This window comes from Sturnira hondurensis, unplaced genomic scaffold (genome assembly GCF_014824575.4).
Source record: "Sturnira hondurensis isolate 20B ecotype Veracruz unplaced genomic scaffold, ASM1482457v3 Scaffold0019006, whole genome shotgun sequence".
Taxonomy (NCBI): domain Eukaryota; kingdom Metazoa; phylum Chordata; class Mammalia; order Chiroptera; family Phyllostomidae; genus Sturnira; species Sturnira hondurensis.
The window spans coordinates 13,629,082-13,645,718 of record NW_028091637.1 but is presented as its reverse complement, the minus strand read 5'-3'; the positions used below and the strand labels follow the sequence as shown (position 1 = coordinate 13,645,718).

The following is a 16,637-nucleotide window of genomic DNA, read 5'->3' as shown; positions in this document are numbered from 1 at the left end:
CTGTACCTTAGCCCTTGGTCCCAGCCACAGCCCAGCCAGTACAGAGGCTCTGTTCAGGACACATGGCTGAAACCTGCCATTGACCCTGAGACCTATCCTTCCCTGTGTCCAGACCACGCCTCCTTGGCTCCCTGTCGCAGGGTGGGGTGGGGTGGGGACACTGTAGGAAATCTGGGGTGTCTGAGCCCAGCAGGGCCTGCTGGCAGCGTGTGACCATGTTAGCCAGAGTGATGGGTCCCCACATGTGAAGGGACGCCTGTGTCACAGCGCACTTGGTCGCTTCCTGTGTGTGTCTGACCTCGTGTGTGAGAGAATGCCTGTTGAGCCCTCTGCCCCATGAGTTTGGCTCCGCCTTGCGCACACCTGTTTCCCTGTCCCCCTTTGGCCCCATGTCCAGCAAAACTCCAGGTACTCACTTCCCCCGCTTTGTCTCAAAGTCTCTCCCCTGTCCACTCCAGTGGGCCTTTGCCCCCACAGTCCCCAGAAGTGGCTCTCCCAGTCACCAGTGCCCCTCTCACATCCTAGGGACTCCGCTGGCCACTCCGTCCTCTTGAAACAGCCCAAGTTTTCTCCCTACACACGGGCCACCCCTTGTCGCCCTTGAGGCCTGTCAATGTCAGAGACACAAAGCTCAGGCCTCAGCTCCCCTTTTTTCTATCTTCTTGCCTGGTTCCAGGTCCCAGGATGCAAATACCATGGAGATGCTAGTGTCCCCTCTGACCAGCTCCTACCCTCCCCGAACCCCACCCCAGCACCTGTCTCCTCATCACTCCTGGCCCTGCTGACCTCACTCACACCTGACCTCACACCTGACCCTGCACCTGCCCCCACATCTGATCTCACAGCTGACCCCACACTTGACCCCACATCTGGCCTCACAACTGACTCCACATCAAGCCCCACACCTGCTCCCACACCTGACACCACACCTGACCCCACATCAGGCCCCTCTCTGATCCACCTCCTCGGAGCCCCAGGGCACAGCGGGAACATCCAGCTGGGTGCTCAGGCCCCAAACCCGGGAGCAGTCCTGGGTTCTCCTCCTTCCCTGACCCGCACTGGCCAGGCTGGTTCACCCTGGACTCTGAGCCTGGCCAGCCCTTTCACAACTCCTGCCCTGCTCTGGGGCCGGCCTCTCTCACTGGCTGGCATCACAAGCCTCCCTCGGGGCCTTTTGGTTTCTGCAGGCCCCTTGTAGCCAGAGGGATCTTTTAACCGTAAATCAGATCACACCTCTCTCCTGCTTCCGAAAATAAACACGCCGTTGCCTATCCCCGTGGCTGCATCTCCCATCATGTTCCCTGTCGCTCACTGTGTCCTAGCTACCTTTGCACTTGCTGCTCCCTCTGCCTGGAAGCCTCTCCCCTAGATTTTTCCCAAGGTACCTGTTCTGCATTCTGGCCTCAGCCAGAGGGGCCTTCCCTGACCACCTTAGGTAAGGCGGTCCCTCTCTCCTTGGACACTCTCTCTTTCCTTCATCTTCTTTGTGCTCTCAGGAGCCGACAGCCTTGTCGATGGGACCTCTCATTCAGTGTCAGTGTTCCCGGCTGCAGAGGAGGCCCTGTGGCCGGGCCCTGCTCACGGCCGCATCCGTGTCTCCAGTGGGCCTGTGCACTGCAGTCGCTGAGTTGATGTGCTCCCGTGGCCCGTGCCCGGCCTGGTGCCGGTGTGTTGGCCCCTTTGCTAAGCTCTGTCCTGAAGCCAGGCCCTGGGAGTTGTCACCAGGGTCAGGTTCCAACCCTGGCTGAAGTGACCTTAGAGACATTCTCAGGCTGTTCCCGAACTGACATTTCCTCGTCTGAGAAGGCAGTGGAGATCACAGCCATCCCTGAGGTGGGCAGGTCACCTGCCTGGCACCATCTGGCCTTGGCTGCTTAGCAGGGGGCACTAGGACCTTTCCAAGCCCCCCTCCCCCTCAGAATTTGGTGGGTCCCTGAAGATCTTGGGCCTAACCACCTTCCCAGAGGAACCCCACCCTGTGATCCCAGGCCCTGGAGAGACAGTAGTGGGACCGAGGGCCCGGCCTGGGGACAAGGTTAGCAACACTGCTTTGTGTCTGGTGTGTCAACCCCCAGCTCACGGGCTCACACCCATGGAGCAGAGAGAGGAAACTGGGGCCTGGGGGTGTCCGCAGGCAGGGTGCAACAAGGATGAGGGAGTGCCTCGCCGTTCCCTCCCTCGCTCCTCTCCCAGAGCACGGAGGGGGCTCCACCACCAGCTCCTGCTTGGCCACCCTCCCATGGATCCGGGCCTGGAGTCAGTCGGAAGGGCACTGAGCCTGGCTTGCCTCCTCCTGCACCGCCCTGGCCTTGACTCCACGGTCCCACTAACCTCTTCCGGACCCAAGGTCCCCGTGGCCCACCCCAACCCTGGCCCCGCAGGTGCTGAGGGCTCTGCCCCGTTACTTTGTTCCTTCCTGGCTTATCTTCCAAGGCCCAGCCCACTGAGGTTAATATTGGCAAAGGTGGCTGGGCAGCCCGGAGTGGGCGGGGCAGGTGCCTTAAGCCAGTCCCGCCCCAGGCCCCGCCCCACCCCCACCCCCTGGCTCCCTCGTCGCAGAACCTGCCCTTGCTGGGGTCCCGGTCCTGCGGAGCAAGGGCGGAGAGTGCGCCCCTCCGCGCGCAGAGTGTGGGGTGGGGGGTGGGACATCTGACTCGGGTACTGGATTCCACTGCCTGGATAAACACTCGCATGGGTGCCCCAAATTTGGCTGCAAGCCTGCGGAGGAGCAGAGGCACAGACACTGGGGCGCCCACAGCCTGAGGGCGACTCAGCAGGGGCGCTGTGCGAACCCCAGGGCCTGAAGTGGGGCTGTGCCTGTGGGGCCGGTACTGAGGGGTGGTGTGGAGTGCCCAGGGCCTCGGCCCCACGAACAGTCCTAGGTCCGTGCAAAGGAAGAAGGCGGGGCTGCCTTTCGCACCGGTGACTGGGCTCAGCGGTGCACCCACCCCGGCCAGACACGGCTAGGGCAGGACAGTCTCAGTTCTGTTCCCGGGGGCAGTGTGACTCAGTGTTTCAGCCGGGATGCCTGCTCTGCTTCCCAAACGCAGAATAAAAGCAGGGAGCCGTTAGTCATAAGGGGCTCTTCTCAGGACCCTTCCCCACGCCTGCCTCGGGAAAGCTTTTTGGACATACTGGGGTGTCAGGCCTGGAGCAGTTGGGGCGGGGGGCTTTCATTTCCTCCACGGCTGGTCAGAGCAGGGTTCTCAGCCCAGGCTGCACCTTTGAGGCCCATGCTCAGAGAGCTGGGTTCAATGGTCGTGGGTCCTCGAGGCTCTGGACTTCGAAGGGCCCTCTGGTGAGTCTAATGAGCAGCCAGAGCTGTGGACCTCTGGGCTAGTAGGTGCAGCTGTAGTGGGGGTTTGGGGTAGGAAGCTCTGGAGCCCACAAAGCTTCCTCCCGAGGGTGGGCCTTGTGGGCAGGCAAGTGTGGGAGCTCTAAGCCTCGATTTGCCTGTTGACCCATGGGCAGCCCTGGCCATGCAATCTCCCCAGGTTCCTGTGAAGGTTCTGCCACAGGCCCAACGTACCCCTCATCTGCAAGCTCAACAGACTGTCAGCCCAGGCGGGCTTCCCCAGCGGCTCGTCCTCCACCCTCCCGGGCTTCTGGTCCATTCCTTGGTCTTAGAATATACACTGGTGATAAGTGCTCAAAAACAAAAGCCCAAACAACCAATCAGGAGGGGAAATCTCAGTATGCCCAAGCCCCCAGTAAGTGGCCGCTGTCTCCTCCCCACCTGTGAGAAGGTCTATGAACGCCCAGGGGGACACCTCGGCTTCACCAACCATTTGCTTGCATGCAAAGGTGTGAAGCGGTGGGTGGGGCTGGGGTGGGCTGCGATGCTAGAGGAGGCGAGAGAAGGATAGGGATAGGGAAGGGGTGACAGAGGCCCTGGTGGGAATTGGGATGACCTCTCTGGCAGGCTTGGCTGCTCCGCTGTGAACAGGGCACCTTGGGGCACAGCACAGACTAGCTGCTGGGGTTTGGGGTTTGGGCCTTGTCTCTGGGTAGAGGAGAGGTTTCCAGGCTGACACAAGGTCCTGCGCTGTGAGATGAATAACATGCCTAGCAAAACCCGTGACAGACAGGAGACCCCAGAACACGGTAGTCACAGTATCTCAGTCAGTGTGCCCAAGGGCCATGGGCACCATAGTTAGCACACACCAGGCTGTCGGCTCTCCTCTGGTGGGGTGGGGGCTGTGGTTCCCTCAGGCTGCACTTAGAAAGGGCTGGAATCCTCCTGGGAGGATGACGAGCCAGACTGCTTCTGACAAGCCGGGGGCCCAACATGCGGCAGAATGGGTTTATCACCCGCCCTGGGGTTAAGATCGGGGGCTCCTGAGGTTCTGTGGCCCTTCTCCCAAACTCCAGAAGCTGGAGAACCAAGAGACCCAAAGTGTGGGCATGAGGCTGGGCAGTGGGGTATAGGGAATAGAGAACGGAGTAAGCAGAGGCGCTGCCGGTAGAGAAGCAGTCCATTCACAAGAGGGCGCAGTTTTACATGTTTATTTTTGGCAGGCAGGAAGGAAATCATTGCAAATCTCTTGACTTAACAATGCTCGCCCCTGGAAACGTGCACATTCCACATGTAGTACTTCCCGAGTAATTCTAGATTGCTCACCACATTCAAATGTCCAACAGAAATCCACGACCACCCAGACACCAGCATCTCCACTCCCTGGGAGTGGGGGCGGGGGGTTAGTCTGTAGAGAAGCGCCCCCTGGAGAACGGAACAGGACCAGACACCAGGTTACAGTAAAAAAGGAACAGAGGCAGCCAGTCCGTCTGGCACAGGTAACTAACTTCGAGAAACTTCAAGCCACCCACTCTTCTCGAACCCTGGCACGCCACTGCCCACCACAGCACCTTGAAAAGCGGAGGCACAAACGTCACGAGTGTTTGACCCTGGGGCTGTGTGGTTCTGGATTTTTATTAGAAAGCCATCTTTCAAATACAGGGTTGGAAAATGTTGCCAGGATATGGTATTACAGATCCCCCGCGTTCCGGAGCTGCGACCAGGACAAGTCAGGGTCGCCGGGGCGTCCACGGTCACCTCTAGAGCCAGCTCATCCAAAGCGCGCTCTGCGTCGAAGCAGCTTCCCCACCGACCACCAGCCGTGATGGGCCGTGTTCCTTGTCAGTGGACAAACCGCTGTGGGCAAACAGTAACGGTGAAACCGCAGACCGATACTCAGGGTTCTGGAGCGATGGAAGAGTTGTGGCCTCGGACTCGCCCGGGCTGCACCGAGGTCCCGCCAGAGAGGTCGTAGCATCCCAGGGCACAGAGTCCGTGCCCCACGGTGTCCTCTCCCAGATCTTTGAGTAAAAAACATTGGTCCAGATGGCTACATTTTAACCTGGCACAGAAGGGGCCGTGGAGGCTCAGGAGGTCAGATTTCTCTTTTGGCTAAAGACTTGGGGATGTTTTGGTAACATGGGAAGTTTATGGCACAGAGAGATAGCTAATTGGTTTCAATTAGGTTTTTAAAGCCCACGATTTAATAAAAGGTAATAATTAAAAACAATACCCGTATTTACCTTAAAAAACATAAACCCCAAACATTCATCTCATTTCCTGGCCTTATGTTAGAAATCTATTGCTTCATTTACATGTCGATGATTAAAAATATAGATATAGATACTTTAATTATGTACATAAAGCAGAATGAAGAATGAAAATAAAGGTGGAATTTTGGAGTGTGTTCCAATCAGGTGCACAGAGCCCAGAACCCTCAGAGGGCCTCTTGGTCCGGCGGCCCTTGCGGCAGGAGCCAGCTCCGCCCTCGCCGACTCCCTGCCGGAGAGGCACAGGGCGCGTGCGCTGTCGGGGGCTCCCGGGTGAAGGGGTCCGGCTCAGGCCCACCGAACGTCTCCACTCCATCTGGCACTGTTTCTAGGTTCTATTCCCCTGAAAGACTCTAGGATTTCTGTCCTCTGCCCCCCATTCCAAACAAGACTTTGCGATGCCCAAGAAAGAAGGGGCACAGGCGAGGGTCTAAGGCTGTCATCAGGACCAAGCTGTGTGGGTTTCAACACACGACGAGACACTGGGCTGCAACATTCAGGACATTTAAGGCAGCGGGTTCATTTAATGACGAGTTTCTCAGGTCAAGGTTTATGGCACGTGCAGCTCCGCCACGTCACCGCCATTATCTGTGGTCACGCCTAGCGAGGGGCCGCTCCTATTGTAGTCGGCATGTGGGTTACTGGGGTCGCAACACTCAGAACGCTGGGAGACCGGGGCACCCCCGAATACTCACTTCTGAACGCGAGGCAGTCCACAGACCAAAGTGCTGTTGGGAAGACGTGATGGGCAACTGGTGTCATTATTTTGTGAATGAAAACAAACAAGCAAGTTTACCTGACACCGCATTTCCCTGTCCTGTGAGGGCCAGCTGCTCCCACCAGGACTCTGGTAGAGGCCCTGCCCACGGAGGACTAAGGCGATGGCGCCAACATGAAAGGTTTCTTTTTAATTGTTTTTAAGAGCAATACTTTACAGACTGTCTTGTCAAACAACGAACATGGCACTGCTTAAAATTTCTCACTGAGAAAGGCTGCAAAGGAGCCCCGGCTCCGGGAGGGAGCCCTTCCTCTCCCTGACTCGGGACAACGAGTCCCACTGACATCTACACAGGTGCCCCCACCCCCCGGCTCAGACAGAGGCTGTGCTTGAAAAGAGAAGAGCAGGAGATGGACTTGGGCCCCGTCAGTGTGGTGGATGGCTGAGGCCACAGGTTCTCCAGAGGGAACAGTCAGCTTATCCCAGGCTCTGAGGTTGAGTGCAGTTTAAAATGAACGCCACCCTCGCGGGGTGCGCTGGCCCTTTGCCTGCACTCTCTGCGCTCCCACAGCCGGAGCCAGGGGCGGGGCACCCTTGGCGCAATCTGCCGCGGGCGGGACACCTGTGTTTCTAACCCTGTCCAAGTGTGCAGCGTAGCAGTGAGCAGATTCTGGGCGTAGGCACAGTGGCAAAGAACAGTGTAACAGCCGCTGGTCAATTCCATTTGGTGGCAGCGCGGTAGCAGCAAAGAAAATCCCCCAACAGCTCCACCTGCATCCAGCTTTTGGAAAGGAGAGATTTAAAAATCAATGAACAGTTTTAAAAAAATCCAAGGGTTTCACTCTCTTGTAACTGCTCTACCCAAAGCAACAACAACAACAACAAAAACCATAAGAAGTATGGCAGTACTGGGAAGGTGGAAGGGACAGGATGTCACTTTTCAAAGGAAAAATGTGTTTCTGAGACCGATTTGTCACCATTGAAAATCATAATAGTATACAACAACCTACTGCCTCCCAAAGTGCCGAGCCACACAGTTGCAGACGTATCCCCAAACGGAGTCAGAAGTGAGTGGAGACACTGATGGGTCACACGAACCCCCGTCAGGAGCCTGACCCCGCCGCACGTCACAGGTTGGCCTGGCGGCCACACCTGTTGGGGGCCAGGCTCCTACGCCTCGCTCTCATCCCTCACTACCCCTCCCCCCAAGGTTCTAGAAAATTGTCATTTTATCTTTTTAGAGAATCTAAGACAATAAAAGACTAAAAGATGTCTGGAAATATGTTGTATAGAAAAATTAACTCTCCGCTGAAAATAACATTCAAAAAGGCACTTCATCCTGTAGGAAAGAGATTCCGAGCTGGGTCAGCTGCTCGGGCTGGGGGAGAGGGGATGGGCTGTCTGCTCGGAAGCGGGGGCAGCTGAAAGGAAGTCTGACAGATACCAAGCTTTTTTTTTTCCCCATTTTTTTCTTTTTGGTATGTTTTAAGAAAAGCAAATCCAATAAAATACGTGTCCCTTTATGAAATTCATTAAAAGAGTTCATTGTAAAATAGTTGTTTCTGTCCTTAAAAAATAAAACAGGTAGGTATGGCCACAATCAGCCCGTGGCCTGGAGCACGGTGTGTCCTCAGTTTCGGCTCCTGGGGAGCTGGAGGCCAGGCAGGCACCCAGGGCGCGGGCTCCAGGGCGCAGGCGGGAGGCGGGCGGAGGCCGGGGCTACCTATTGCAGAGTCTGTGTAGCATGCTGTACACGCTGTCCTCCTGGCTCAGGCCCTCAAAGAAGGGGATGAGGTCCAGCAGCTCCGTGTCGGTCATGTCATCGAACCAGGACTGCACGGGCACCTGGAAGACAGGGCGTGGAGGGGCAGCAGGACTGTACTGGGCACTGGGGGCGGCTCCGAACCTGACCGGGGGCCCGCTTTTTTCTAAGAACAACGTTTTCTTTGGTAAGGAGGCCAGGTATCCAGCAATCATCTCCATCCTCAGGATTTTGTTTGTTCCTTGTTGCAACTAGGATCCGTCCAAAGCAACCTGGCTGGGGAAATGGCCCCGGAAGGTAAGGCTGCGTGGGCCCAGGGTGCACGCCTCTGCCTGTTCTCTTTTCCTGCCGCAGAAAAGACGGCCCGGGGTGCAGAATGTCCAAGAACCAGCCTTGCTGGTTGCCAGTTTCCAGACACTCTTTCCATCAGACCCACAGAACCTGGAGTCAGAGATTCCTAACAACCCTGCACACCAGGGAGCCTAGGGGTGGGGGGTGGGGTAGGAGGGTCCACCTGGGGCGACTGTGTCAAGCTGTGAGGCACGGAGAAGCAGGGGACAGCTTCCCAGGCTTAGTGTGGATGGTTTAAAGGAGAAGTACAAAGTTTCGGGGCATTCCGCAGCTGCGGGCCAAGAACCAGATTTTTCCTTCAAATGAGAAGATTTTAAGGTTAGTTTTAGATAGAGGAGTGTAGTATCCAAGGAGAAGAGATTTAAAAATAAATTTGGGGGAATTAAAAGTTTAAAAGTCATAGTTGATCCTTTTATGAATCTGAAGACTGCTTCTAAACACAATTCACTGGGTAATTAAGAAACAGAAACGAGGTAGGGAACACCAGAAACTGACTAGAGGAAGGAGTAGAAGCAGGGGAGAGGCCACAAGGCATGAGGCTCGTCTAAATTTATCTTTGTTGACAGTTCGGATGTTGGAACCATGTCAATGTATCCCGTGACTGAAATAAAATCAAACCATTAAGGAAAACAGCAAAAAAAAAAAAGTGCTAAAAAAATGAGCTAAGTGTGTAAAAGTTGGTGATGTAACCACAGAGAATTATTCCAAGTGATTTTAAAAGCTAGTGTTGTCTGTGCATTTCTCCAAAAAATCATAGGTGCATCCGACTGTCTTATTAGTAATGACATTAGTACTGTCATTTTGAAATTATTATACATTTACTATAGAATAAATCAAATGTAATGATGTTAATATCTTTAGGAATGAAGACTTTCAGTCTAAAAGGAGACACAAATACAAAAACAAAGAAATTAAATAAGAACTGTTATCACATTGAATTGGGAAAACCAGCATAAATTTGTAATTTAGTTTTCACTTAAAAATATGTATATTTCAGCTCTGCCCAGTAGGAAGGGCTAAATGCAAAGGATGTCCCACTAACAAGGAGAGCCCTGCCAAACTGTGTTCTCGGAACCACTCCCGCTAACGGGGACTGGGCTCCATGGAAAAGTGGCTGACTGCAGGGCTGAAGCAAGAAATGGATAAGGTAGCCCTGGCTGGCGTAGCTCAGTGGATTGAGTGCGGGCCTGCGAACCACACGATCGAGGTTCGATTCCCAGTCAGGGCACATGCCTGGGTTGCAGGCCAGTTCCCTGCAGGGGGCTCACGAGAGGCAACCATACATTGATCCTTTTCTCCTTCCCTTCCCCTCTAAAGATAAATAAATTAAAAATCTTAAAAAAATAAAAATAAATAAAAGTAAATAAACAAACTCTTAAAAAAAAGAAATGGATAAGGTGAAAAACATTAAAGATGGAAGCCTCTGTATAATAGGTCACTGAAAAAACAGAAAGAAAGAAATGGACAAGGTAAGCCTGGAACCTCTGCTGTGCCCGAAAGCAGGGAGCGACCAAAGACTACACCGTAATTGGAAGGGAGTCCCCTAGCCAAAGGTGAAGATTTAAACATACAAAAGAACAATAAATGGATTAAATCAAACAATAAAAAAAATCCATGAATCCATAATGATATCTAAGACAAAAAATCATTGGTTACTTTTGGAAGTTGCTGGAGTATGAACTCCTCACTCTGAAATTGTACAATTAAAGAAAAGAACCCAGATTTTACCCTGTCTTTCCTTTTCAAACATTCAAACTGAACTTTAGGGTAAGGAGGCAGTCAGTGAGGGCAAAAGGATTAAAAGGATTAGAATGCCAGCCAACAAATGCAGAAAGAATAAAATTTAGAAATCACCATTTTGCAGTTCCAGATGAAACTGCAGATGCGGGCAGTGACCAGCAACTGCTTACATTTTGGGTGAAAGGCTGATGGGGACTCGGAAATGAACGAGTCAGGTGGACACCACCGGAATCCACAGAGGAATGTAAAATCTTTAAAAGGGGGACGAGCCGGCATTAGGAGTCCCCTGATGGGCTATCTAACCCAGTGGCAGTGGTCCAACTTCACGGTTAAAGAAGACACGGAGGCAGAACTTACATGTATGGCCCATGGACATGAACTAAGGTGGGGGGGGGATGCGGGTGGGGGGGGTGCAGGGTGAAGGGGAATAAAGCAGAGAAACATGTTGGACAACTGTAATAGCATAATCAATAAAATATACTTAAAAAAAGAAAAAGAAACTACGGTGGCTAGGAAAACATATTAACCACCACCATGAAATGCAATTAGGCAAATCCAGAGTGTAGGAAACTTCTGTGAGACAAATAACTACAATTTCCTCAACAAACAAGGGCATGAAAGACAACAGGTGAGGGAAGGAGAAGTGTTAAGATTATAAAAGAATTCAGAGGCACACTAACCAGATGTTTTGTTCGGATTCTGATGGAAACAATCCAAATGTAAGAAAACATTTCAAGCCCTGGCTGGTGTGGCTCAGTGGACTGAGCCCTGGCCTGCGAACCAAAGGGTTGCTGGTTGATTCCCCCTCAAGGCACAGGCCTGAGCTGCAGACTAGGTCCCCAGCAGGGGGCGCTCAAGAGACAACCACACAATGATGTTTATCTCCCTCTTTAAAAAAATAAATAAATACAATTAAAAAAGAACCCCCAAACCCATTTTGAGATAGTAAAGAGTATATGAACACAGTCTGGATACTAGCTTTAAGGAACTGTTAATTCTGTCAGCTGGGATAACTGAACTGTGATTATGTGAAAAACTAATCCTTATCTGTTAGAGACGCATTATAAAATGCATGATATTGAATTTGAGGAACTCATTGAAATAAACATTTACATGTAATAAATTTAAAACTTTATTAAAATAATGATCATACACTAACGGAATCTAAGTTTAAACTCATTTTCATATTGTAAGGGGAGCAACCAAATTCTGGGCTCAAGAGAAAAAGCCCTGTGTTGGCTTCCACTGGGTCTGAGGGCCTGGTGCGGTGGCTTCTGCTGGGGGTCAGTGGCCAACCGGGCCCGGCTGACACCTCTTCCTGCAGCAGTGCAGGGTGGGAGCTGTGGTTTTGAGAGTCACGCTGCACCCCATGTGCAGATGCCGAGAGTGGCCGCGCTCCGGGGAGTTTAACGTAGGAAATGTTCCCAGTGTATACTTTTTACACATCATTACGAGGCAGTAAAGGCTGGCAGCCTTAACTGAAGACCTTAATAAAATGTTTTATTCATTCTTATTGAAAAATTACCTTTTTAAAAATCCCCACTGGTGGATACACTTATTGATGTTTAGAGAAGGTGAGGTGGGGAGGGAGGGAGGGAGGGAGGTGGGAGAGAGAGAGAGAAAGAAACATTGATTTGAGAGAGAAACAATGATTCATTGCCTCCTGTATGCAGTCCGAACTGGGATCTAACATGCAGCCTAGGTATGTGCCCTGACTGGGAATCAAACCTGCAACCTTTTTGGTGTACAGGACAATGCTCCAATCAACAGAGCCTACCTGACCAGGGCAATGAATACTTCTGTTGAAGATGTCTACGGGGGTCATAAGTCCTGGGCAGCAGCCAGCTCCAGGAGGTGTGTGACAGCACACTTCTCGGTGATAATACTGAAAATGCTAAGAAGAGACAGACTCATGGAGCACTAACCCACCACAAGCACCGTTTTAACTGCTCTTCACGTAGGGCCATGCCGAACCCTCCAATAACCCTATCAGATCAGCATTCCTACGATCCCCATTCGTCAGATGAGGCAACTGAGGCTCAGGGAGGTGAAATAACCTGGTAATGTCACACAGCTGCTCAGTGGCAGAGTCGGGATTTCACCGAGGAAAAGGCTGAGAACCCTGGCATCGGTGCTGGAAGGGACGAAACGGTGGCTGCCCAAGGGGACGGAGCTCGGGCGGAGCCCCGCACCCTTCCTCTCTGGAGCTACTTACTGCATTCTCCGGGTGGAAGATGTACGAGGCAGGAGAATTGTCCACGATGATCACTTTGCTCAGCTCCCGTCCAAGGCGACTCAGGTCTTTCACGTAGTTCCCACGATGGAAAACACAGGACTCTCTGAAGAGCCGGGCCCGGAACACTCCCCAGCGGTCCAGCAGGTCGGCCACAGGGTCTGCATACTGCAAAGCAGGCGTTGGAATGAAGGCTGGGAGCTTGGGAGAGCCCAGAACTGACCTACCGCAGCAAGCGCAGCTTACTTTTCTAAACAGGGATTTAAATCAAGGGAGGTTTTAGGGTCCTGGTTATTTTCCTCTCTCTGTGTGTAAGACCCCATTTCTCTCCCTTCTCATATCCAATCCATCAGAAATCCTCATCAGTTCCATCCCCAAAAATATCTTGAATCCACCTGGTTCTATTGCACTGTCATGGCCCTCGTCCAGGCCTCTGTAACCTCGGCCTGGGGGGCTGTGCACGCCTCTAGCAACTCCCTCTTCCCTTGGACTCCTTTCCAGCCGCTCACCTGGAACAAGCCCACACTCCTCTCCTCCAGACCTCCCGATGGCTGCAGCTGCGTGGTTTCTGCAACCTCTCAGCTCCATCTCGAATCACTTGGGCCATGTGGGCTTTGGACACAGTCAGAACAAGGGTTCCCTCTGGGTGGCACGGTCTCTCCCCAGCTCTCTGCACCGGAACCTTGTTTCTCGGGTCCTGGCAGCCCTCCCCAGCCATGGAGAATCCTGCATCTTCCACTGGGGCACTACTGTACCACCTCACAGGAACTGCCCTCACAGAGCCCATCCCCCTGTGGGGTTACTTTCTTTTCTCTTCACTGGCCAGGGCCCAGGCCTTGCCTGTCGTGTGCACCGACTGCTCCAGCACCTTGTGGAGTGCCACCCGTGGTCCCTGGGGCAGGGGCTAGGTAGATCCCAGTCTCATGGGTAAACCCATGAGCCGACGTTTAGTTTGGGTGGCGTTGAGGCCACACTGCCCCCTAGAGGTGCTCCAGGCAGTTGGGCCGGGCAGCCCCTGGCTGTCTCAGAATGCGGCCCAGACTTGGAGCCTGGGAGTTGACAGGAGGCAGTTTGAGCCCAGATTGCGGTTGGGGATCATCCTGCCCAGCCCTCTCTCATGACCTGGAGAATTTTCCCCAAAGCAGGCCAAAACAGGTGAAGAATAAAGGGAAAATCTTCATAAATGAAAGTACTGAAAGACTGGACCAGACTGAGTGCCTGGAGTTGGAGGCAAGAGAGCGGCAACTGCAACCTAATGGGAAGCCAGGCCTTAGCACCCAGACACAAGGGAAGGCACAGCCAGATGTCATCACGGACCCGTGACTCTGCCCCGGAGGCAAAAGGAACCAAGACTGGTGCTTTGGGAGGGCACGGCGGCTGGAGTGCCGAGCAGATGCCAGCAGGGCTACGAGGCAGAGCCCAGAGCAGGTTGCGGTTTTCTGCTGGTGAAGGTGGCCAAGCGCCACGTGGGTGGGTGAGGGGGCTCCCTCGAAATGGGAATGACGACTGAGTTCCTCAAATCACTAACACTGGTGGTGGCATACATCTTTCACGGGAGAGTCCAAGGCTCGGGGCTCCAGGCCGTAGAGGTGAATTTGGGGTGTGTAAGCTTCACGAGGCCTGGGACTTTGTCTCTAGTTTGCGGCTGTACCCCGGTGCCTAGTACAGTGCTTGTCGCACAGTGGGTGCTAAGCAGTGTTGGGTGGATGAGTGAATGGAGGAAACCAAGGGCAGGATGCAGACACCGAAGGGCTCTAACCATCAGTTCAGGGCTCCTGTTGGCCCTTGGGCATGGGCCAGGTGGTTGCTGTGCCAACCGTACTGGCTGGTGCTGAGCCCAGAGCCAAACACTGAGAGCGCCCACCTGTCAGCACAACCTGTGCATCGGGGAGGACAGAGGCCGGAAGGCTGAGCCGGGCTGGAGGAGCAGCGAGAGAAGGGCTGGAGAGACAGATGGAGGGGCAGGTGGGAACAGCCCAGGAAAAGAGATTGAACAAGGATGTTTAAACGGGTGCTGGGGATAATGCCAAGGAGGAATGTTTCCAATTTTGCCAAAGGAAAAAACAACTCTCAGTGCCTTGAGTCTGGTGCAATCTTGCTGCTTATCATTTCTTTGGTTATCATTTCGGGGTCCTCAGTACCCCAGAACACTGGCAGAAGAGCAGGGCACTAGAATACGATTGGGCTGGTGCCATTCATCTGGAAGACTGAGTCCTGGGGAAGATGACATCTTCCCTGAGGTCACGTTCACTATTCAGCCACAAGAGGAAGGCCCAGATTTTGGCTTCCATTTTTACGGGCTCGTGCTTTAAGGCATGGCAGTGAGCCTGGCAGAATGTGGGGCTGGTGAGGTTCTCTCTCACCTTGGCCGTGAGAGAGGGATGGCACAAACTAGGAATGACAAAGCAGCACATCAGAGTCAGAGACCCCAACATGCAGAGAAGGGAGCCGTCCAGACCCAGGGCCTGGCGGCGGGAGCTGCACAGGAGCCCTTGGGGCAGGTCTGGAACAGGCAGATGGCTACCTTGGGCTCGGCGAAGCTCCTCTTTGGGGCCATTCAGGGGCTCTGAGGTGCCCACGGAGACTCTGATGGGGCCATGGAGAAACAGTTGGTGTTGGCCCCCCCAGAGTCTAGGTCTGCAAGATGGTCCTGGCAAAGTTCTCCTCTGAGGAGTGGGGCCTGTCTGCCTATCCTGATAACAGGTACCTGGTAAGGGACAGACTAACCATATGGGGGGGGGGTGGTGTCCCGTGAACCTGCTAATTCCCTTAGACGGCGGGAGAGGGCAAAGAAACCACTCCATATTGTCAGGCTCTGGGTCAGAGATTCATACCCAGCTGCAGGGCCAGAACAGGTGTGAATTATTTTATCATCCCTAATAATTACGATAGTCCACAACGGGCACCAGGAGCGCGTCCAGGTGACAGTGCCCAGGACAGCGTGTGGAACGCCGCGGGCACCCGAGAATACCCGTTGAACGAGTCAGGCGCTGTCCTCAGCCCTTCGTGTGCATTATGTGGATCCACCCCACGAGGGAGATGAAGTTATCTACGAATAGTAGAAGAAACTGAGATGCAAGAAGTGAAGCAACTTGCCTGAGATTACAGACCCATTGGCGCGGGCAGAACGGTCATTGGGCTGGCCCAAGCATGTGGGTCCCCCTAAACCTGTATACGCTAACCCAGGGACACAGAGGCCTGGTCCTCTAGCATTTGGTTGCCAGCAAAGAGATGAGACGCAGACACTTGTCTTGTGTGGTGGGACACATTTGTGATTTCCTGCTCTGTGGACAGCCTGCTTCAGGGGGCTGCAGGCAGCAACTTCACGGAGCATTTGTTCCAAGTGCTCCCTGTCACCATGGTAACCCAGAAGCCTTTCAGGCTGGCAGTGTGCACATGGCCTGCATCCACCCCATCTGGGGTGGGAATGTGTCACCATAGAAACAGCTTCCCCCCTTAACAAAGGGCCATCTGATAGACCCCAGGGCAGGGGTGGAGGGGCTGGGAGCTCCGGGCTGGGAGCAGGGCTCACCTTGGCTAAGCTGGCAGTAAAGAGCACACACTCGAAGAGCTGCCCCATCCTCTGGAGGAACTCGTCCACGTGTGGCCGCTTCAGCACATACACCTACAACGGCACGAGGCAGCAAGCTGGTCAGGTGCAGCAGTTACCGGGGGTGGCCAGGGGCCCGAACGCTGGTGTAGGAGGATTTCCTAAAATGGTTCCTGCTTCCAGCCCCTGGGGTCTGTGTGGGGGGCACTTCCTGCCAGACACACCCCTGAGATCAGGCTCCAGGTCTGCGTTTGGTGCAGCTGCCCCTCCCAAGGGAGGAAGGAAAGCTGACCATGGTCCCGAGGGGCCTGGGGATTTTTAGGACCAGCGAGTGGAAAGGTGTGCCCCACCTGCGGGAAACAGTTCTCTCATTTCAGGTGTGTTTCTGGGCATGCGCTCTGGGTCAGGCTCTGTGTGAACATGGGCCACTGCCTGGGGGTGTCCTTCTGGAGGTCCAGGCCTGGCCCAGCAGGTGTGGGGTTGCTCTGGGGGTACTTGGGTGGGAACACCTCCTTTCTAGGAAGGCCTGTGGAGCAAGCCCTCCCTTGTGGGCTTGGAAAGGCGCCCCTGGACACCTTTACGAAGGCCACCATGCCTGAGCTTGGTACAGAAATGGGTGCTTCGGGGGATGTGAAGCCAGCCTCGTCCCAGGCCCCGGGAGGAGCCATCAGGCGGAGACACCCAGCGGAAGGGGGCAAAGAGGAGCCTTTTCTATGGG

The 16,637-nt window shown here is 53.9% G+C and overlaps 1 protein-coding gene across 4 annotated transcripts in view; it reads right to left on the bottom strand.

The window, feature by feature from the left end:
* Positions 1–4,491: 4,491 nt before the first annotated feature.
* The window catches only part of CTDSPL (CTD small phosphatase like), a 115,371-nt gene continuing 103,225 nt past the window's right edge, over positions 4,492–16,637 (bottom strand). For all 4 annotated transcript variants that reach the window (XM_037070775.1, XM_037070774.1, XM_037070777.1 and 1 more), the window contains 3 exons: positions 15,902–15,994; positions 12,352–12,537; positions 4,492–8,128 (listed from right to left, as the gene is read on the bottom strand). In XM_037070775.1, the coding sequence (XP_036926670.1) occupies positions 8,003–8,128; positions 12,352–12,537; positions 15,902–15,994 (405 nt within the window). In that variant the 3' untranslated portion in view covers positions 4,492–8,002. The remainder of the gene's footprint in view (positions 8,129–12,351; positions 12,538–15,901; positions 15,995–16,637) is intronic.